At 40.7% G+C, this 23256-nt stretch overlaps 1 protein-coding gene across 2 annotated transcripts in view; it reads right to left on the reverse strand.

The window, feature by feature from the left end:
* Positions 1–4260: 4260 nt before the first annotated feature.
* The window catches only part of hycc1 (hyccin PI4KA lipid kinase complex subunit 1), a 39884-nt gene continuing 20888 nt past the window's right edge, over positions 4261–23256 (reverse strand). Inside the window, exons 4-12 of one of the 2 annotated variants that reach the window (XR_008384537.1) lie at positions 21339–21518; positions 18995–19075; positions 18783–18898; positions 17035–17130; positions 14411–14527; positions 13283–13370; positions 12909–13068; positions 9034–9348; positions 6536–6624 (exon numbers count right to left, since the gene is read on the reverse strand). Coding sequence is in view for 1 of the 2 variants with exons in the window: in XM_053612641.1 (XP_053468616.1) it covers positions 6083–6624; positions 12909–13068; positions 13283–13370; positions 14411–14527; positions 17035–17130; positions 18783–18898; positions 18995–19075; positions 21339–21518 (1380 nt within the window). In the remaining variant the exon portion in view is untranslated. Of the gene's footprint in view, positions 6625–9033; positions 9349–12908; positions 13069–13282; positions 13371–14410; positions 14528–17034; positions 17131–18782; positions 18899–18994; positions 19076–21338; positions 21519–23256 lie in introns of both variants that reach the window. The other variant, XM_053612641.1, reaches the window with a different exon arrangement.

The following is a 23256-nucleotide window of genomic DNA, read 5'->3' on the forward strand; positions in this document are numbered from 1 at the left end:
GTCGAGTGGGAAAAATGTACACTATATGGCCAAATGTTTGTAGATAGAGTGCCCTCATCTAATATTGGCACCCTTGGTAAATATGAGCAAACATATCTGTGAAAACTTGACTTTATTGTTTAACCTTTTGATCTTCAAAAAATTCACAAAAATACTCTCGTGGATATCAAACAATTTCAAACAAAACATAGGTTTATAAAAAATATCTTTGGTAAATATAGGTGTGCAATAATTATCAGTACTTTGTGCTACCTCCCTTTGCCAAGATAACAGCTGAGTCTTCTCCTATAATGCCCGATGAAGTTGGAGAACACATGGCGAGGGATCTGAGACCGTTCCTCTATACAGAATCTCTCCAAATCCTTCATATTTCAAGGTCCACGCTGGTGGACTCTCCTCGTCAGTTCACCCCACAGGTTTTCTATGGGGTTCAAGTCAGGGGACTGGGATGGCCAGGGCAGGACCTTGATGTTGTGGTAGTAAACCATTTTTGTGTTGATTTTGATGTATGTTTTGGATCATTGTCCTGCTGGAAGATCCAACCACGGCCCATTTTAAGCTTTCTGGCAGAGGCAGTCAGGTTTTCATTTGATATCTGTTGATGATAGTCCATGATGCCATGTATCCTAACAAAATGTCCAGGTCCTCTGGCAGAAAAACAGCCCCAAAACATTAAAGAGCCACCACCATATTTAACCGTGGCCATGAGGTACTTTTCCATATGGCTACCTCTCTGTGTGCACCAAAACCACCTCTACTCTACATCCAAACACTTTGAATTTGTTTGTCAGGATTTGGCACCATTGAACACCACTGAGCTATCTAACAGACAAAGCGTCAATTCTCAATGAACGAATCACTGGAAAAAAAAAAACTGGACATGGTACTACTAACTGAAACCTGGCAAACACCTAATGACTTTTTACAACTAAATTTGCTTACTCCAGACGGATACAAATATTTATCTAAACCCCGACAGCACGGAAAAGGGGGCGGACTAGCTGTTGTTTGTCGAGATGGCATTGTTTTACTGATTTTTCAGCTTCCAAAGTATCAGCCTCATTTTTTCTCCAAACTTTGTGAAATACTCACTTTTGCCTGTGCTATGTTTCCCCATGTTATACTGCTTGGTGTTTTCAATATCCATGTTAATACTGACTGTTCAAATACAACTGAACTCATGATGTTCTTGAATGCATCAATTTAACACAGCATGTGAATTTTTCTACCCATACCCATGGACATGTACTTGACTTAGTTTTTACATCAGGTCTTAATAATGTTTCTACAACTGGTACACAAATTGGCATCTCCGATCACAAACTTATAGAATTTTCATAAAATTTTCCTCACTCTAAGTCTAAGAAAACTGCAGTATCCTATCGCAACCTAAAAGCAGCCGACCCCTCATCATTCTCCACCTCTGTTTGTACATCCTTACTTTCTACCTCTTTGAAACTGTCCTGCCCTAAAAAAACATCCTCTCCAATTATAATTCAGCTATCTCAGCTGCTCTTGAGGAGCACTTCCCCATCAAGACAAAGCTGGTGCCCTCTTCTCACTCATCGCCTTGGTTTACTCCTAAACTGCGGGCAATGAAGAGAGTTGGAACGCACCTGTAGAAAACTGTGCCTCACAGTTCATTCATTATCTCTTACAGACATCAGATGAAGTACAGAGCAGCACTCAACACGTTCAATGTACTTTTCCTCTATTATCTAACAAGCAAGTTGTAGACTTAGAGCCGTCTTTGCTACAGTGAACAAGCTAATTCCCTCGTCGGCTCAGGACTCACACAACTCATGAACTTTGTGATTCATTTCTGCACTTCTTTCAGGATAAAATTGTTTCCATTTACCAAACATTCACATCAACCATTTATGAAGATCCTCTGCAAGAATTTCTGTCTGAACACCCTATCCACCCTTTCTCCAACTTTACTCCCACTTACCCATCATCAGTCAGTGATTTTATCACATCATCGGGTCAGTTGGACCCTGTCCCAACCTCCCTTCTTAAACACTGTGAGTCAGTCATTTCGGCAACAATTTCACATACGATAAACACATCTCTTGCATCTGCCATTGTTCCAACTGATCTTAAAATGATTTGCAGCTGTTACACCAGGCCTTAAGGGTCCCAACTTAGATCCATCTTCCCTCTGCGACTATCGTCCTGTTTCTAATCCACCTTTAATATCTAATCTTTAATATCTACACTCCCAGTTACAATCACATCTTGCAGATAATACTCTCTATGACCCTTTCAAATCTGGATTTCGCCTATTCCACAGCACCGAAACTGCTCTCTTGAAGGTCCTTAATGAGCCACTCTTCTCTGCTGACTCTGGATTTCTCAGTATTCTGATCTTGCTTGACCTGAGAAACACTCCTTTCCTGACTTTCGGATATTGGTATTACTGACACTGCTCTATCCTGGTTTCCTTCCTACCTCACTAGCAGACAATATTTCATCTCAGTTAAGAAAAACAAATCCCCTACTGCTCCTCTCACTCAGGGTGTCCCACAGGGTTCTGTACTAGGTCCAATACTGTTCATAATTTACGTTCTCCCACTAGGTCAGATCATCCGTCGTCATGGTCTCAGGTATCACTGCTATGCTGATGACACCCAGATTTATACATCCGCACGTTTTGACGAAACACACGCCACCAGCTCATTCACTCCCTGTATCAATGATGTGCAAATTTAGTTAAACAGTAATTTCCACAAATTCAATGCTGACAAAACCGAGATCATGATTTCTGGTCCATAAACACTTATAAGAAATATTGACATTTGTGTCAATATTGATGTAAATCTGACCAAACCCTCTAAAACCATTAAGAATGAACCATTTCTTCCATCTACGTCACACTGCACGACTTCGTCCCATTCTCGGTTTGAAGGATGCAGAATCACCAGTTCATGCTTTCATATCATCACGTCTCGACTACTGTGATTCACTCTTTCCTGGCCTAAAAGCTAAAACTACTGCCCCATTACAATACATCCAAACCTCTGCAGCTGGAGTTCTCTCTAACACCAAGCGTTCTGCACACATTACTCCCATCATGTTTAGTCTTCACTGGGTGCCTGTCTCAGGCCGTATTAAGTTTAAAATTCTTCTCCTGAAACACAAAGCTCTCAATAATCTGGCACCTCGTTATACATGTGATCTGCTGCATCCATACACACCAGCACGCACTCTTCGCTCTTCTGATTCCACATTGATGTCTGTCCCTAGATATCGTCTATCCACGTTCGGTGGGAGATCCTTCAGTGTCGTTGCACCTAAACTGTGGATCTCTCTACCTCAGAGCCTCAGTGAGATCTCCACTATATCTATCTTTAAAACTCAGCTTAAAACACATCTATTCTCATGTGCTGTCTATTACGGATTGATGTTTTATTTCCTGCTTTGTTATAACTTCTGTTGAAATGTATATTAATGTACTTTTTCCTGATAAATGTATATGAAGTGTAACGTGTCCATGAACTTGTGGAAAGGCGCTATATAACTTATAAAACTTATTATTATGGTGTTTATTGCCAAAAAGCTCTCTTTTGGTTTCATCTGATCATAGAACCCGATCCCATTTGAAGTTCCAGTAGTGTCTGGCAAACTGAAGACGCTAGAGTTTGTTTTTGGATGAGAGTAACGGCTTTTTTTCTTGAAACCCCTCCAAACAACTTGGGGTGATGTAGGTGACTTCGGATTGTAGTCTTGGAGACTGATTTCTGACTTTTAATGCTTTCACGTGAGGTCCGCCCAGTCTTGAGCTATTTTTAAATCTTCTCTTAAAAACTATGTATATGTACAGCACTTTGGATCCTCTACTTTTGTATTCAAACATGCCTTATAAATAAAATATGACTTGACTTGACTGGAAAACCCCAAATGTTTGTTGACCAGTGCAGTCAAGCTGGAGAATAACTTCCCAGCTACCAGTTTGTGTAGCTCAGCCTGGGTTTCATTAAATTATATTACAGTACACTTGCTGTTCTGTGACATTTACAGTCATCCTCATACCTCCTTACCAGCTCTACACTACACTGTATTCTCTGTATCTATCCTTATAGAGAATATACAATGCAGTACATATTACTGTCCTCTTACGTTGTCTCTGTAGGTTATGTATGCATTTTAACGTCAGCTGTAGGAGCATGTTATGCCCAAGTCTTGTATAAAAACCACATACAGAGAAGGAATATTTCTTTACTCTGAGGTTTAATTAGCTAGTCTCTAGGATATAGGGTGCATTATTAAAGCAAACAGGAATCAAGTAACCAATTAAAATAAGGTGTTTGCACTAGATGACATCATTAACTCTGGGATTCTTTACTTTCTCAGGACTATTTGTGTTTCTGAACACTTTGTATCATCCATCAACTCTTTCAAGTGTGCACACCACACACTGAGAGTGCAGTCCGTTTATTTCTTATTTATGACGATGACGATGATTATTTATTTTTCCTTTGTGACATGGTTTGTTCCATATATAGGAACGCCTTTTATGGTTTCCAATTGATTTATTACCTATTAGTAACTGCATTGATTGATGAATCCGTAATCATTAAGCGTTTCAGAATGACTACGAAGCAGCTCTTAAAGTGTTTCTATGAGTAAAAATAGCAATTCAGACAGCTCCTCCTTCGTGCATGAGCGTTTGGGGGTTCTAGCCCCGGTGTAACGCAATGACCCGATCGGTGTGTGTTTCGTTTTAGACAAACACTAAAGCTGGTCAAAGGGCTGAAATTGTGAAGGGTTGAAATAATTCCCACGATTCGAATGCAAACGGTCACACTTTTGACAATAAATATTGATGCTTTTACATGCATAAAAAATACACAGCTTTCGATACTGTTCAACCATTTCAATTTATTAATTAAAAAAAACAAAAAAAACAAAACAAAAAAAAAACCACAACCTCAAATAAGCATTAACTTTTCAGACCAGACATTTTCAAAATTGGAGAGGAGGAAAAAAAAAAAAAAAATAATCATGGCTTTTATTTTTCCAAAACAAACACACAGGTTCATTACAATACCACAGTGTTTTGTCAGAGTTGCTCAATAAAAGCAATCCGACAGCTCAGTATGAAAAATCACGAAACTCTTCCAAACAGGAGAGCTCACACCAAACAGGATGAGACGAGGATTATTAGAATAATAATAATAATAATAATAATAATAATAATAATAATAATACAAAAAACCAAGAAGGATTAAATGGTGAAAACAATTTGGCTGTCCCACCAACTGTTTCTAGGTCTTCGACCTTCGAGTCACATTAATACTGGATTCTACTTCGGTGCAACACCACTGCTTATACTACGTACAAAAAATAATCAATACAAAAGTCAGATTCGGTTGCCAAAACAATGCTATTGCTTCGGAAATACAACATGAAGAAGTTGTAACATGTAAACAAATACTATAGTTTGGTCTTAAAATTCATAAAATCAGTTTTGATGGGACTTCAGTATTTGGGGATTTAAAAAGCAATATATTGCCAAAGTATCAGGAATCAGGAGTGTTCGTTTAATAGTGACGGCTTTCCTTAAAGCCAAGTACATACAGGAAGGCAGTGAAAATTCACCCCAAATTTATTTTAGGACCCATCCACCCACCCACACACACACACACACACACACACACACACACACACACTTAAAGAGCAAAGGAACCATCCTTTGCATACATAATCATCATCCTGCTTGGATGGAAAGCTACTTGAGCAGAAATGAGAAATCAGTACAGCATCAAAAATATCTTTAACATCCCAAAGTCAGACTTTTACATACAATCCACTGTATCAAGTTCATGATACAAACGAGGAAAAGTGGATTTTTACAAATTTATTTTTGTACACACACACATTTTTAAACACAACTTCAGAGAAGACACCACAAAAATAAAAAGAACTGGAGTTTCTTTAAGGTGCAACAGTTTTGATTTGCCACCAGGGGGCAGGAGTGGTCTCTTGATTCCTCCAAGAAATGACAAACTGCGAGTTCTTTTAGGACACCAGTGGAAAGTATGGCTCAATATTCGGCAGGTCTGGAAGCGAATCGGTACCGTCACGCGTCCGGGCCGAGCTGCAGGCTGACGTTAGCCGGGCTCAGGTGCTCTATGTAGGCTTCCTCTTGCAGACTGCAGGCTGAGTGCCTGTTCTCCTTGGGGCTGTGATTTGAGGCGGGGCTTGATGCCCGGTTGGTCACACCCAGCGCATTGCTGACCTGCTCGAAGGAGCGAGAGAAGGCGGCGCTGGCCGTGCGCGAGAGGTTCAGCGCACCTCCTTTAGGCACTGATTGGCTGGAGGTGAGCGTGAGGCGCTTGAGCGAGAGCAGCTCCAAGTTCTCGCTCATGGCCCGGCCGCACGACTGCTTGCGCGAGACCTCTCCTTCTTTCTCCTTCTCTCTCTCCTTGTCCTTGCTGGATTTGCTGCCCGTTAGGCGCCGCAGGCCCTTGCCAGCTGTTTTCCCGATGCTCGTCGTGACGTTGGTGCTGCTCACCACGATGATCGGCGGGCTGCCCTCCTTCACTCCGGCCTGTGTACAGATGCCCTCGTCCACCTCCGAGATCTCCATCAGCTCTTCCGGGGAACCCAGATCCACTGCATCTGTAACAAAAGAGGAAGGAGTTATACGCCTCAGCTTTATGTTCGAGTGTTTTCTATCGCCATTTACTGTAGCGGTGTGTCGAGCAGACTGGACTTCTCGAGTCCTGAAATTCTGCCACTCATCCTTTGAGATAATGATTGGGTATGCAATCATACGAGTCACACTACACCTTACTCCTCAGACACACCTCACCTTTCTAAGCTCCCATGAAACAATAACAGTGGATATTCAGCTGGCATATTCAAAGTACCCCAGAACATGTTATTTTAAACCATTAAACACCAACTACCACACACAATGGATCCCAGTACGCATTCAAATTTAGTGCGTGCAACTGGGAGGAAAGTGAAGATGTGCTGGAGATACCCACACTTTCACCAGCACCATATCTCCCTGCAGTGCTCACCTGGTTTCTCACTGAAGCTAAGCAGGGTTGAGCCTGGCCAGTACCTTGGATGGGAGACCTCCTAGGGAAAATAAGGTTGCTACTGGAAGTGGTATTAGTGAGGCGAGCTCACCATGTGGTGTGTGTGGGTCCTAATGCCCCAGTATAGTGACAGGGACACTATACTGTAAAAAAAAAACCATGGCCTTTCTGATGAGAGGTTAAACAGAGGTCCTGACTTTCTGGTCATTAAAAATCCCAGAACACTTCTTATAAAAGAAGTCCTGGTGAAATTCCCCTATTGGCCCTAATAATCCCCATCTCCTCTCCACTAACAGCTGGTGTATGGTGCCATTCTGGAGCACTATGCCTGCCATCACATCATCCTACACGCAAGTGGTGGTTGAGGAGATCCCCCAGGTGTTTGGGGTTTTTTTTGTTGTTTTTTTTTTTTTTTATAAACAGAGTCCAAATGGGTCTCTTTGAAAATAAGATGGAAAATTACCAGGAAACTAATTTTATACTACACACACACAGTTTTCTGGATTTCTATCTTACGTTCAGATAGCAAGGGTTAGGTGTACTGAAGAACAGTTTTAAATGTCCGTAACGTATTTGTAGCACCAATTTACAGGCAGAGGTAGCCATCCAACAGGAATTAACCCTCCTTTCTTTAATATATTCTTTTTTATAGAGAGTTCAGAGGTACTTTAAAGAAACCAGTCTTCAAGTGATTAATTGCAGATGTGTGTTTCATTTAAGTAAATTACAGCATAAATACAATCCATAGAGCAAAGTCATGAAATTACAAATGTGCTTTGGGAAGGAAAGGACAGGAACAGTTAAGAGAGGACAGGGGAAGAGAAGATGAGGAAAAGATAGGACAGGAACAGGCATGGAACGGGACACGGAAAGGAAGAGAGAAGGACAAGGACAGGTAAGGAAATCACAGGACCAGATAGGACAAGCAAAGAAAGGAAAGGACCTCATAACCCATCAGATTATTGCAGACAGGCCAGCTAGGCGTGTTAGACTGGTTATGAAATCTGAAGCAGGTTTCTGAGCACCTAATCCAAGTGGTTTGCATTAAAACAGGCTGCAGTCTTATCTCGAGCTGCCCCGGATATTGCAGTCCGTCTACACGGCGATGGTTTCCCATAGCAACCCAGCAGTCAAGCGTTGCAGCTAAATTACTTTTCACAAGGCCGTTGTTTCAGTTGCAGTGAGGAGAGAGGTGTCATTTTCTGACTCGTGAAGTTGTTAGTTGGCTCGGGGAATCCAACTGCGCGAAAACACTGGCGTCCAGTGTGCCATGCGATGGAGAAAGAATGCAGAGATGAAAGATGGCAATGGAGATGAAAGATGGGAAATGGTGAAGCAGAGCATGGGTGCAGGATACGTTACAAGAGTTAGGAAAAGATTTCAGCAAAGTCCTAGAGGTAGATAAGCTCGCCTAGATCCTCACAAGGAAATCTCAGCACAATATTTAAAAAGCACCAACAAATTCGTTATGTAAACTGTTATATTTAATTAAAGGTGCAGTTTGTAAGCTTCTTTTTCCCAAGTAAAAGTGTTTATTTATTTATTTATTTATGTATATATATAAAACCGTGATTCTAATTACAGCCATGCAATCAGTCTGACTTGTTTCTTCATTTATGGCTTTTATTTTATCTTTCCAAAGCAGAAATTAGCCCCGCCCCCAACCAAAACACTTTTGCCTCTTTAGCTGCAAAAAAAAGGCAACGTGTATGGAATAAACTGGTTTGCCATGGAGGTGAGGGTGATTTGAGGAAAAAGAAGGCTCAGTAGTCTTTTTACTGCTGTTGCAGTTCACCTCACAGGCAGCAGAGGGCTCCAAAAATTACAATCTGCTGCCTGAAATCTCTCAAATTTTACTAGGTGCTTATAACAAACAAGTTTTAATTTCCTTGTAGCATCTCCAGGCCAATCATGCAAAGTTAAAACTGGAGAAGTTTATACCCTGCCCGGTTAAAACATAGCTCCCCCCCACACACAGTACCTCTGGGCCTAAAGGGAGAGGGGAGGGATATCAGGTCACATTGTGTGTGGAGGGCCGAGGGGCTCTAGAACTGGAGCCTCCCTGCGGAGGGCGTCCCGTCCTCCACATGCCTCCGCAGAGACTTCTGCCTCCTGACCTCTTGACCTCTAGGGTCCAGCCCCAGCTCAGTGGTGCCCCCCAGCGTCTCTGCTTCCGTCCTGGCACGAAGCGCCTCGCCGTTAGCCACCCGGTCGCCGCTCACCCCCGTAACGCTAATGGTGGGGATGGGCCCGACTGGAGTCGAGTCTGGAGAGTCTACACTGTTCTCTTGAGACTCTGAATGGGATGACAGTGACACACACACAGATATAGAGACATATATGGACATAGGATGGCTGAAATGAAAATAAAAACAAAACTTCAACTGACCAGACACAAACAATACACATGAAATAATAAGCAAAACATGAAAATGGTAAATGAATGACAGAGTTCCTAAAGCTCAAGAGCAGGGACTTGCTGATAAATAGTCAAAGAATATTTGTGACATTTTTTGTCTTCTTATTTTTAAAGATTAGATTTAGATGTAGACACTTATGGCATACTTTATTTTTACAAATTTTTAACTGATCCATCTACTTTCCAGTTCATCCATTCATTTATTTTCAGGAGCCGGTTCATACCGGTTAAGATCGCAGTGGATTCGGAGCCTATCCCAGGCGTGAGGAGGGAATACACCCTGAACGGGACTTGATTTTTTTTTCCTTTGGCTGAATCTCTAACGATGTCCTAGTGGCCATGCAGTACAATATTACCCTGTTATACCCCATGTAGTGAGCATATACAGTGACTATGGAGGGATCTGCCTAACAGCGTTGGGAGGCCTGAATAAAAATAATAAACATTCCTCCTTGAGGGTAAGTTGAATCCTAACAACATCAACAAGAAGAGTTATGAATTTGTAACAAAAGTATGAGAAAATTCCTCCTCAGGATTTAATGCAGTTAAGAGGGTGATGATTTTCACTGTGTACGTGATATGAACACACAGTGTAGCGCTCCTGCTAATACGTCACTCTGTAGCAGTATAAATGATAGAAACAGTAATATTAAAATGCAATCGAATACTAAATATTAGAGGTCGCCCGACTGATCGAATTTACCCGTTAATCGGTACTGATAATCGATTGCTGGATATATCGGTTTAATCGGCAAAAATCCTCAGCGATTGTTTATCCCGGCTGCCTCCGTTGCTGAAGCGGCTGAGAAGGGTACGAGAGCGGCCTCTAGAGGCGAAATAAAAACTATCACTGACCAATATTATTGTGTTATTTGAAGTGGTTTTTTTTTTTTTTTTTTAATTAATTTTAGATGTCTATTTTTATTTGTTGTTTCGAGTGTTTATTCAGTTTGGATGTACATCTTATTTACTCTAATATTTATTAATAGCTAATAAATATACATTTTCATGGTACAGTCAGTACTGTTTATTTTTGTAATAAAGTTCAGCAATATTTGACTTGTTTTTTCATTTAGTATGAATTTTAAAAACTATCAGTTGATTAATCGGTTACCGGCAGGTAGGGACTGCCCGACTTCGTTATCGCTATCGGTAAAATCAGTCGACCTCTACTAAATATTTAAGTATTCTTTTTTGAGGAGCAGCTCTGGTAATGAATTAAGATGTTTTCAGTATGTGCGCCCTCATCCACCCACCCACACACACCCACACACACAACCACACAAACCTTAAGTCACAGTTCAAGCTTTTCAACTTAAGATTAAACTTGAAGTAAAGGAAGAAAGCGCTGCATGTGACGTGATGCTTAATTGGAGCTTTCTGTGGCACGGGCTGCTGAGACGGCTTACAGAAACACAAAGCTGTAATTTCTTCAGTGCTTCGTTGCAGACGTGAGCATGACAGGCTCTAATAGCAGTCAGCAGTACCAGCTCGCATCTCCACGCAGCTACAACTGCAGGCTGCTTACAGCCAGGAAGCCTCGCTATTTCACCATGGAAGTAGAGAACGAAGACAGGAGATCAAGATGAGAAATAAGAGCGTAAATGAGATATCTGTGCCCATATGATACAGTGGGGGAAATGAGTATTGAACAAGTCAGCATTTTTTTTCAGTAAATATATTTCCATTGAGGTTATTCACATTAAATTCTCACCAGATATTAGTATTAACTCAAGAAATCCGGAAGTATAAAGAATTCACAGCATTAAAGTCCATAAATGAAGTTATGTGTAATGAAGAGGAATGACACAGGAAGAAAGTATTGAACACGCTAACTGAAATGTATTTAATACTTAGTGGAGAAGTCTTTGTTTGTAATGACGCTTCAAAACACTTCCTGTATGAAGAAATTAATGGGCCGCAATATTCAGGTGCGATTTTCGGCCCATTCTTCTAAACATATCGTCTTTAAATCTTGTTCAATTGGATTCAAGTCAGGTGACTGACTGGGCCGTTCTAACACCTTGATTTTTTTTTGTCTGAAACCAAGTGAGAGTTGCCTTTGCTGTACGCTTTAGATCGTTGTCCTGCTGGAAGGTCCAAACACGTCTCATCTTCATCATCCTGGTGGATGGCAGCAGATTCTTCTCAAGAATCTCCCGGTAAAGGGCTCCATTCATCGTTCCTTCAATTATATGAAGTCTGCCAGTACCACGTGATGAAAAACAGCCCCACATCATGATGCTTCCACCTCCACACTTCACTGTTGGTATAGTGTTTTTAGGGTGATGTGCAGTGCCATTTCTTCTCCAAACATGGTGTGTGGTATGACAGCCAAAAAGTTCAATTTGCCCTCGTTTGACCAGACTACACTCTCCCAGTATTTCGTAGGCTTGTCCAAATGCGTGGTAGCAAACTTTAAATGAGCTTCGACGTGCCTTTTCTTTAGTAATGGAGTCTTGCGGGTGAGCGTGAGCAATGGAGTGCATTGCCAGGTGTTTTCTCAATGATGGTGTTTCTGGAGCTCTTTCCGAGTGGTCCTTGGCTCTTGGGCTACTCTTCTGACTATTCTTCTGACTCCCTGCTCAGAAATCTTGTGAGGAGCTCCTGTGCGTGGCCGGTTGATGACGGAGTGATGTTGCTTCCACTTGCGGATAACGGCACCAGTGGTGCTTACTGGAGGATTCAGAAGTTTTGAAATACGTCTGTATCTGATTCCATCAATATGTTTTGCAACAATAAGGTTGTGAAGGTCTTGGGAGAGCTCTTTGCTTTTACCCATCATGCGATGTTTTTTGTGTGACACCTTGGTAACAAAAAACCTTTTTACAGAGCATCAATTTACTAACCCAGCTGATTTCAATTTGTAAATTAATTACTTATGGATTTCCCTATGGTTCCTTGCCTTACCTTGCCTTGGAGAACTGCTTTTTCTTAGCGTGTTTAATATTTTTTTCCTGTGTGCTTCCACTTTATTTATGGACTTTAATGTAAATTCTTTAGATTTCCAGATTTCTTGAGTTAATATTGATGTCTGGTGAAAATTTAATGTGAATAACCTCATTGGAAATATATTTACTGAGAAAAATGCTGACTTGTTCAATACTTATTTCCCCCAACTATGTGTGTGTGTGAGATATATATATATATATATATATATATATATATATATATATATATATATATACACACACACACACACACACACACACACACACACACACACTCACACAGAGAGAGAGAGAGAGAGAGAGAGAGAGAGAGAGAGAAAGAGAGAGAGATATGAGATATGATGGAGAAACACAGTGGCGGGATCTCAGCTGGGCTGGATACAAGACACACTGTTCCCCCTGCATGTGTAAAAAGTGTGAGAAGAGCACAAGGTCTGGTCACACTGTCACAGTATGGAGTGTAGGTGGACAGCTCCTGCTGCTCACCGTGCCGTTTCCAGCGGTGGCCGCGGATGGAGAGACTGGTGACGGCGTTTCTGGAGATCCGTGAGGAAGTAGGCGTGATCTCGACCTGGATGGACCGCGTGCCTTCCTTATTGGACTTCAGAGCAGCACCACGGAGTGACGACTTGATGGCGTTTCCCACCTTTTAAACACAAACAGTGGTACTGAAATTTAACAAATCACAACAAATGATCCTTTTGAAAGACAGACAGTGGTGCAGTGTAATGTGCTAGAATAAATCTACTAAAAAACAAAACTAAAAAAAAAAAAAAAACAAATGCAAAGAGGCAAGTAATTAGTAGACACTGCTGCAGACCTTTATAATCCCTTCATAAAAAGACACAAAGTGAACCCACCAGCAAGACTTCTGGGTAAAGCTCCAACTGAGCTCGATACAGCACGTCATCCAGAGCTTTGGAGCCCAAATCAGGCTCTCCGTTACACCTACAGAGTGACAGAAAAGCACAAAGGAAATAATAAGAAGAGTGAATCTTAAAAGGATCTTCATCTCCTGTGTGCTGAAACTACAAAATTCTGTCCAAACAGAAGCCTGAAATGAACAAGCAGGCCAAATCCATTCCAATCCGTCTCCATAAAAATCCATCTTTTCAGATGGTACGATTATTACACGTCTTTATACCACAGTGCGGTTGAATTCTTTAATCGGATTTAATCAGAATAGCAGATCAGACGGTAGTTCCAGCTGCAATTCATTTATTAATGCATTCATTCTAATACATCATTGTTTCTATAGTAACAACATGTACACATTTATAAAAGGTGGACATTACACATAATCCAAGTCTAAAATACGTCATCGTTGATGTGGGGACGTTTTCAAGAATGTAAAGTCTAATGTTTATGGAAGGAGTCTCCAGTGAAAGTTTACTTCCCCGCGAGAGTCTTTTGGACAGATGACTTTTGCACGCTCCGGTTTCTCAGCAACATGACAAGCGTGTCTTTTTTAATTCACATTTTATTACAATTTCTTTTAAATTTTATGTGCTTCCAAAAGCACAAAAGAGAGGCTGCTGAGGGAATTACTGCATGTATCTCTTATAATGCAAGTAATCATAGGGACTAAATTGTTTCCTGGATGTTCCACAACAATAAATGTAATAACTACAAACCAATAAAACGTACCGTATGTCGTTCTTTAATAAAAGAAAATCTTGACTAACTGCTATGGATTAAGAGGAATAAAACATGCTGTTGTAGGAAAATAAGCATCTTTGAGATAACGGTAACTCAGCTTTGTATCAGGGCACATCACACCATCCTGTAGTTTATTATTTTCCTAAAACAGCACACTCCAGTACGTTTTATTTTATACTTAAACACCTTTAACCAACTTTTAATCTTTCTTGATCTAGTCTCTAAAGACAGACTTAAAAAAAAGATTTAAAAGTACAGATCTGCTTCTAAGACACACTGGAGGCATGCAGTGCTTCTGGTACAATAAGAGACAAACAGAAGTCACTCACAGAGCAAAGTGAATGCCCGTGATCAGCTGGACCAGGAACTCCGATGTCACGATCATCCTGCTGTTGATGCCTTTATACCGCCGAACCTGCTGCCTCGGATAGCCACAGATACACACTCTGCAGAGACGACGAGACATGTGTGAGCGCACGGACTACATCACTAATATTACTGCAATGTTGTCCCGGAGGAACAAACGGAGAAATAAAATTGGTGTGGATGATGAGAGTTATTGCTTGGGATGTTTGCAAGATGATTACAGTGTAAGTAGTAATAATGCCTTACTCACATGAGCATACTGAAGCAGATTGTAAGGACTTGTGTTTCTTATTGTGAAACTCTTTCACTTGCCTCCAGTTCTGTCTCTTACAGACATTTCCATAAGTTTATACAGTATGCATAAAAGCCTAAAGTTCTGTGTTGTTACGGTGGAAAATATGGCTTTACACTGAAAGGATTTTGTACTTGGGATCATTTTTTTTTTTTTTTTTTTTTTTTTCATTTTTTTTACGGTGACTAAGTGGTTAGCACGTTTGCCTCGCACCTCCGGGGTTGGGGAGGGGTTCAAATCCTGCTTCCGGCCAGCGTGTGCGGAGTTCGCATGTTCTTCCCGTGCTTTGGGGGTTTCCTCCAGGTACTCCAGTTTTCTCCCCGAGTCCAAAGACATGAGGCTGATTGTCGTTTCCAAATTGTCCGTAGTGTGTGAAAGTGTGCGCGAATGTGCCCTGCTATGGGTTGGCACCCCGTCCAGGGTGTCCCCCGCCTTGTGCCCAGAGTCCCCTGGGATAGGCTCCAGGCTCCTACGCAACCCTGTGTAGGATAAGCGGTAGGGAATATGGATGGATGGATGGATGGATAGATAAGTTCAAAAGTTGTGTTTATTCCTGCTAGAGCACAACGCAGCTCATTGATTCCCAATATAAAAGTTGGTTTTCTCCATAATCCAGACTTAGAGGTTTCAGTGCAAAAATTTACACCCCCCAATGTTTACAATTTATACTTAAAATATATATATATTTTTTTTAATACCAATGTTGAATGAAATGTGGGTTTACTTTTGTAATAAGTGTTTTAGGACAACTCCAGATCTGATTTAAAGAAAGCAGTGATTTCTCGAAGTTTGTCAAAAATGAACAAATAAAATGTATAGTACAGAATAGAATACAGATAGTACAGAATACTTTTTTAAAAAAAATAAAATAAAAAAATTAAATTAAAATATGAGATGAATGACCAACTAAGAGGATCCAACAGGTTGGAGCAGGTATCAAGGGAAAGATTAAATCATATCATTTATATTTGAATTAATTCATTTTTTTGATAATTTTTGGTCACCAGCATTTTCTCCAACTTACACCATCACTGCCTTTCAAGCGACAGGTTAATTTAAATTTCACCTAGTCTGATGATCACAGATCAGCAGAAAAAGACTAAATACAAAATCAACTGCACAGTCGAGACAGCTGTGCACAGCTGCTAACATTTCAGAGCCGCCATTCCTTTCCATTTGACCGCTCGGGACATCTTTCAGAAGAACCTGTACGCTGAACGTGCAGAGTCACGTGTCCCGTCATGAGACTTTACGAAGGAGATTTAGTGAGACCTTTGTCCGGCTTCTGAGCGGAGGAGTGTGAGGCGATTTCTGCTCTCACTGCACTAGCGCAGATCTGATCGCTCAGGACTCAGAGTGCTCGACACTTCGCTGTGCAATGCTAATTAAGAATGTGTGATGAGGGTGGGAAAGACTAACGGCAAGCAGGCCTCAGACTGGCTCACGGGACCACGCAGGGAGCTTGGAGTCGTTCCCAGATTTAAGTGTCTAAGAGGATCAGAAGGAAGCGGATAAGCAGAGAGGATTTATCTGGGGTGGCACGTGCGAGGATTTCAGGTGTTGGCCACCGCACAAGCAGTTTTCATAAACCTGAAGGGACGCGAACATCACGAACACGCTTTTGGGAGGCGTTAAGCATTCTATATTTTGTTGTTCACTTAACTAGACACGAATTATCCTTACTCTACACTCTCAAAGATATTATACAACAATTAAACGCTGTTTCACTAATCTGATTGGTCGAGCAGTGTTTCAAGAGCGCCTATATTTAGCAGAATGGCACTGGGACGTTTCAGTGTGTGTGTGTGTGTGTGTGTGTGTGTGTGTGTGGGTGTGTGTGGGTATCACGCCGCTCATTTGTGTTCACCACATCAAATTCCACTTCCTCATTCGAAACGGTTACTACAGTAGAGTTAACGACATTGTGATCAGGCATGGCGAATGTTATTTCCAGGATTATTTTCAGTTTTTGACTTAAAATATGAAGGCTTGTCAGATGAAAAGGAAGAAGGGAAGCTGATTTTACTGGAAGCACCTTTAACAGGAATGTACAAGTCAATGTGAGATCTAGCCAGTGCTATAAAGCGAGTGTGGCGTCCTTGGGATCTTTCATCTGAACATCTGTAAAAGACCTTATGCTAACATTTTAACTTAAGGACCACTGTTACACTAATAAATAAATAAATAATAAAAGAAACAACAATACAAGCATCTTCACAGACACAAAACACAAGGTTCAGGAACTACTTTTCTGCGAGTGAACTTTGTGTGCACGCGCGTGTCTCTCTTTCTAACCTGGAGCTGAGGTGACACAGAGACTGAAGGGAAGAACTGTTCATGTAGCTCAGAGCAGCATTGTAGCAAAGCAGCAGGAACGTCAGCACTTCAAACCTGAGACAGGAAACAACAACATCCAGAAATCACCAACACTCAATCTTCAAAGCAATACTCCCCCCCACCCCCCACCAAGCCATTTGAACATTAACAAGTATATAAATGTGATTACAAACAGTGCATCGGATGAACACAAGTGCTACACCAGGTATCATCATGTAGATTTAACATCCTGAATAAAAAAAACCCTCAACATTAATAATAATGTATTTAACACGACACTTCGATAACTGAAACAGTTCATGTTAAAAACATCATCAGATCTACGTTCCTACAGTGTGTGCTGTGCATACACCCTGTTCTACACCATACATAGTGCACTACATACAGTACAGAACACACCGTCTGATATTCGGCCAGAGACGACAATGTGGTGAAAAACAGCCGAATTTAACACAGCATATGCACATCTCTTTCAATATTTATTTAGTAAGATTTAATAAAAAAATCTCCACTATTACAATACAATGACTTTAAAAGGTCACAGCTGCTCGACACGTTTAACACTAAATGTGAGAGTGTGACAGTACTGAACTACATCTCTGCCTCTACTTTCTAGTACTGAATCCTCCTCACTTACATGCTCACTCCTCGATGTTTAACTAAAACTCAGTCTAACAGCACTCATGGGTTTTTTTTTTTTAGATTTACACTAGCAAATTATAGCAGTTTGGCTGAATATCTTTTTCACACTGTGATCTTACAGTAATGACCTCGTACGCGCGCATATACACACACACACACACACACACACACACAGACCTCGAGCATGAGAAAGAATCACCTTTACACAGTTATACATATATGTCTTGATGGTCTTCAAGATTTTTTTTCTTTTTAAAAACATACACAATTATAATGTAACAAAAAAAATTGTTAGAGGATGGTACCTGAGAAAAATACTGAAACCTTCTGTGTTCTAATTATTATATTATATTTTATACACACACACACACACACACACACACACACATATACATACACATATTTTCAGTAAAGCCGCAATATTTCAGATTTATTTATTACCACATTAACGGGTTCTTTGAACTGCTGGATTTAATATTTCTTATGCAACCTGTAATCTACATAAAAATCTACCTTCTTTAAACTGTATTCATTAAATTCATGTAAATTATTATTTTTTATTTAAGCTAAAACACAGTGAATAGGAAGCCATTTGACATTCATCCCCACTATATGTGGTTATTACATAGGGTTTAACATCCTATGAAAAAAGGTCATTTGAGGTTCAGCTCAACAGCAAATTTTACATGAGTTTTTACATGTAATATCACTATTAGGACACATACCTTGTTTATTTTTTATATGGAAAATTGATTTATACTTTTTTACGTCAACAGATTGTGCCAAACACGCCTTTGCTTAGATCCCTGATTTAGCCTGTGTTTGGGAAATGACCTTTTGATGGATGTACAATGTACACAAAGTGGATTTTTTTGCATTTGAATGTGTAAATATTAAAACTGGAACAGCGTTATTATATTTGTTCTGACTGTCCTAGTCTCGTGTGCACAAACACACACACACACACACACACACAGTCTGAAGTCTGCATTACCAATCCTCATTGATGTCTGAATAATAGATGGAGCAAATGAATGCAATGAATGTTTGATGAGCAGCTCCACCTGTTCTGCGCTGTGAACGTCTCTCTCTGGAGGTGCGGTCCACTGTAAACAACTCGACTAAGCCCGTGATTGGCTAGAGCTCCTTCAGTTAGGGCCATTGAACCGATGGTAGAAGGCTACGAGGGAAAGAAAAATAAAACTCGGTGACAGGAATTAGTTGACCCATGTCTTGGTTTGCAAGAAGGAGATGAAGTAAAGCTCTCTGAACATACCTCATGGTACACTGATGGTTTGGATAAGGAGGGGATGGTGAAGGATAACACTTTGCTTTGACCATCTTTATCAACTATTTCCTGAAACAGAAAGTTTAAATGAAGCCAAATAAGAAGTTAATATTTGATTGATAGCGCAAGTGAAATCCTAAGGCTGCACCAACCATTTGTGATATTTTGCTGACATACAGTTGCAATCAAAATGATTCAACCCCCATTGTAACAGGTTTATTGTCAAAATGTACAGACTTTCAGCTGTTTGTGATGAACAAATCAAACAAAAGCAATTGAAATAGTTCAACACAACGAATGCTTCAAGTGGTTTCCCCAAATTCAACTCAAAATGCAACTTATAATGATTTCTCCAGTTTCAGTCACTCGAGGGTTTTTCACAACCTGCCTCCTCAGAAATCTGGTTGCAGCCATTGATCGCTTCCTTTTTCTGCCCCGTCCTGGTATTTCATACATTTTCTGTCCCTAGCCAGTTCAGGTATTTCATATTTAGTTGCATCAGGTGTGCTTGATACAACACCTGTTTTGTATATGTGTGCTGTTGTGAGGGATTCTATTCAGGGGGTTGAATAATTCTGAGACTGAAGAAATCATTATAAGTTGCATTTTCAGTTGAATTTGGGGAAACACTTCAACTATTTCAAATTACTTTTGTTTGATTTGTTCTTGGCAAACTTTGGTGAAAGTCTGTACATTTGGACAATAAACTTGATTTGCAATGGGGGTTGAATCACTTTGATTGCAACGGTAGATCGTATACTGCCACACTCACAAACAGCTCAGATCAGATTTCTTGCACATCCGATACTTTCAAGTAAGTTTCTAAATCAGAAGCATATGCGATATCTAGGTCATTTGGCGCGCATATTCCTGTTAATTCAGTACAGCATTTAAACTGTATCCTTATCCTTCCTCTCACTTGCAGGAACTACACTCTGGTCACTACAACTGGTTACTCACAACCAACCCCCGTCTATCTAGAAACACAGACCTTGATCTGATTCAGGGATGTCTCACTGGATATCTTTCTTAGGTCATTTGTGAATTATTGCAGTTACCTCAAAAAAAAAAAAAAAATCAAAACAGTACGAATATCATCAAACTAAGGACGCAAGTTTTATTCCAATTTGTTTTCAATGAGATGCCAGCTTCATGGAGGCTTTCTAGAGCGCTGATGAAATCGCTAATGTTTTACAATCCCAAAACAATGCATCTTTGTATATGAATGAGCAGAATCCAGCAGGGGAAATTTTCTCCTCAGGGACAGAGTAAGCCATTATGGTCAAGCAGCATAAAAGCCCAGAGGCCAACATTTCTATGGACAGAAAATAACAGCATTCATCTATCTGTGTGTTTAAGAGATAGTATCTCTAACTTTCCACAAGCCGATTAAATAATGTGTGCGAGATCCCTCTATGGGAAAATGGCTGAAAGGAGTGGCATTCCCACACTATAACAAATCCCTATTAAGGCTTTATCTGACATGAGGCTCCAGGTTACTTCAGGGCACAGGGGCGACTGTAGAGTCAATAATGTCAGAATGATTAAACGCTGCCTGACACTGGATGGCGGGTGATTGGCAGTTGACCTACTCCGTTATTCGGGGGGGGGTGAGAAGGCAGGGGAACGAGTATAAAAAGCTTCAAACAGAGACACAGAGATCCCCCTCCTGGGTTTCCCCTTCTAAATAATACAGGCTGGTCTAAAAAAAAAACAAAAAAACTTTATCCTTAAAGCTAATCAGCTACACTCAAGTCTTGCATTAATGTCTGTTCAGCTTAGACCAAGGCAATCTTAATAAAACTATAATCATATTAGGGTGCTGAGAGAGAGAGAGAGAGAGAGAGTTGAGTTACATGCCAGTGGTGAGGATTTAATACTGAAACTGAACATCCATATTCAGTACTACAGACTTAAGCACTATTCAAAAGTTACATGAGAGCTGTGTGTACAGGTTAGATTTGCAGAAAACAAATGGTGCGTCTCAGATACATGCAATTCTCATCTTTATTCTCTCTCAATATCATTCAATATTAAATATGAAATCTTAAACACAATATTTCACACTGAAACACCTTTCTGACTATGTAAATACACTCAAATTGTGAAATAACTTTCAAAGGCTATATAAAACATACAGATATAATATTAGGAATAAACAAAACGGTATGAATCGTCCTTGTAGAGGCCACTCATCTTTTTTTTTTTATCTCATCTCGAACACCGAATTTTATTTGTTAACCAAGGGTGCAATATTAGTAGTGGGCACTGTACAGAAACTGACACTGGTTGTGATTACATAAACACAAATACAAAACCGAGGTTTACTGACCAGGTTGTACATGCCGAGCAGAAGAGCCTCGATGCAGCCGCTGTGGTGAGGGTTCCTGCTGGCGCTCACCGACAGATAGCTCCACACCAGCTCAGGCAGGAACTGCAGGGTGAAGCGCTGAAGACGAGCCTCTCCACTCCGGTAGAACTCAAACAGCTGGTGACATACTGGCTCCAAGAGCTGAGATACAAAAAGCAAAGGGAATTACCCGTCTAACTCGCACGTCAAATGATATGAACAAGAAAAAAAAAAAATCTATTATTCCAGCCATGTATTTAGTAAATGGTCTGCACTTATATAGCGGTTTTATCCAAAGCGCTTTATACTGTGTCTCATTCACCCATTCACACACACACACCAATGGTAGCAGAGCTGCCATGCAAGGCGCTAGCTTGCCATTGGGAGCAACTTAGGGTTCAGTGTCTTGCCTAAGGACACTTCGGTATGTGGAGTCATGTGGGGCGGGAATCAAACCGCTAACCTTACGATTAGTGGACAACCCGCTCTACCACCTGATCCACAGCCACCCTGTGTGGACAGCTATAGTGGACAACTATAGAGCTACTCATATTAACGCCTACAAGTTTTTTTACTGTGACTTCCTATCACACTACAGTTACCAATCAAGAGTGTGAAGGCTAACGCGTCCTTCCTATTGGACACGTGTGCCAGCCACAGCATCTTTTCAAACTGCTGGGTGCTAATGCTACGTCACGGGTGGAAAAACTCGAAGGAAAGCGCTATCTGCCCTCTTCCACATACATGAGCTCCATGACTGGTTAGTTTCGCTCTGACTGACAGGGAAGAGAGAGAGTAACAACATCCCTCCAGCCCAGAAAGGATTCAACCTTGTTATCCTGTTGTTTCACACTGAAGCACCACCTACAGATCTTTAAATAAGACCAAAAACGCTCGATTTTGCAGCACCTTTTCAAAATTTGCGATGTAATTTGTGGTTTTTTTGGGCTTCTTTTGGCTGAAAACTACTTGAATTGGTGAAACTGCAATTGCACGAAATTTTCTTTCGCACTGATGTTTATTGGTAAACGAGACCTTTTAGCTGTCTTATTGTTCGACGCACGTGAATTCAAGAAGGCTTTGATTGAATGCTCGTTGTGATGATGTCACATGACAAATCTTGGCCCAAATCTGCAGAAAATCTGTGGCAATTTTTACTTTTTTTTTTTTTTTTTTAAATTGCAAGCTCCTCCATATATTGCGCCGTTCGCTCGATTTCGCATTAATTTCGGTGATCGCAGAAATCACTAAATCCTGGAGGGACTGAGAAATGATAAAGAACTGCATAGAGTCGAAATAAAAGCGTGGCTCACATGATGTTCATACTGTAACCAACGACGATTCATCTTGTATTTGGTCTTTCCATGTGGATAGAACAGTGGTGGTTGAAAGACTGACACAATTACTGAGCAACAAAATACACAACCTTGATAACGTTCCCCTTCGACATATTTAAACGTCAAGTTAAAATCTGCCAACATGTGGTCTGGTGTGGTCTGTAATGTGCATCACTTGACTTCTGGGTTTTTGTTGTTGTGTTTAAATCATGCATAAGCATGGATGTGGCTTTGCAAGCCTACACACACAAACACACACAAACACACAAACACACACACCAGACTGAGAATACCAATAACCTTTCCCTCACACAGAGCTATGAGACAAGCAGCCTAACGTCCTCATTCAAATGACTGGCAGCCCACACTAAAGCCCCATTACACCAATCTACAATTCCCCAAAATCATCTAAGCGCATCATGATTGTTTGCACACAGCTTACAGCTTGTTACATTTTAATATTACAACACATTTAGGCGCTCATTAGCACAGACAGTTATTAGTAATGAGAAGTGTGTGCACAGTTTAGCTTCTCGAAGCACGGTCAGTCTTGCGTACATGTT

Source organism: Ictalurus furcatus, chromosome 24 (assembly GCF_023375685.1).
Source record: "Ictalurus furcatus strain D&B chromosome 24, Billie_1.0, whole genome shotgun sequence".
In the NCBI taxonomy this organism is placed as follows: Eukaryota; Metazoa; Chordata; class Actinopteri; order Siluriformes; family Ictaluridae; genus Ictalurus; species Ictalurus furcatus.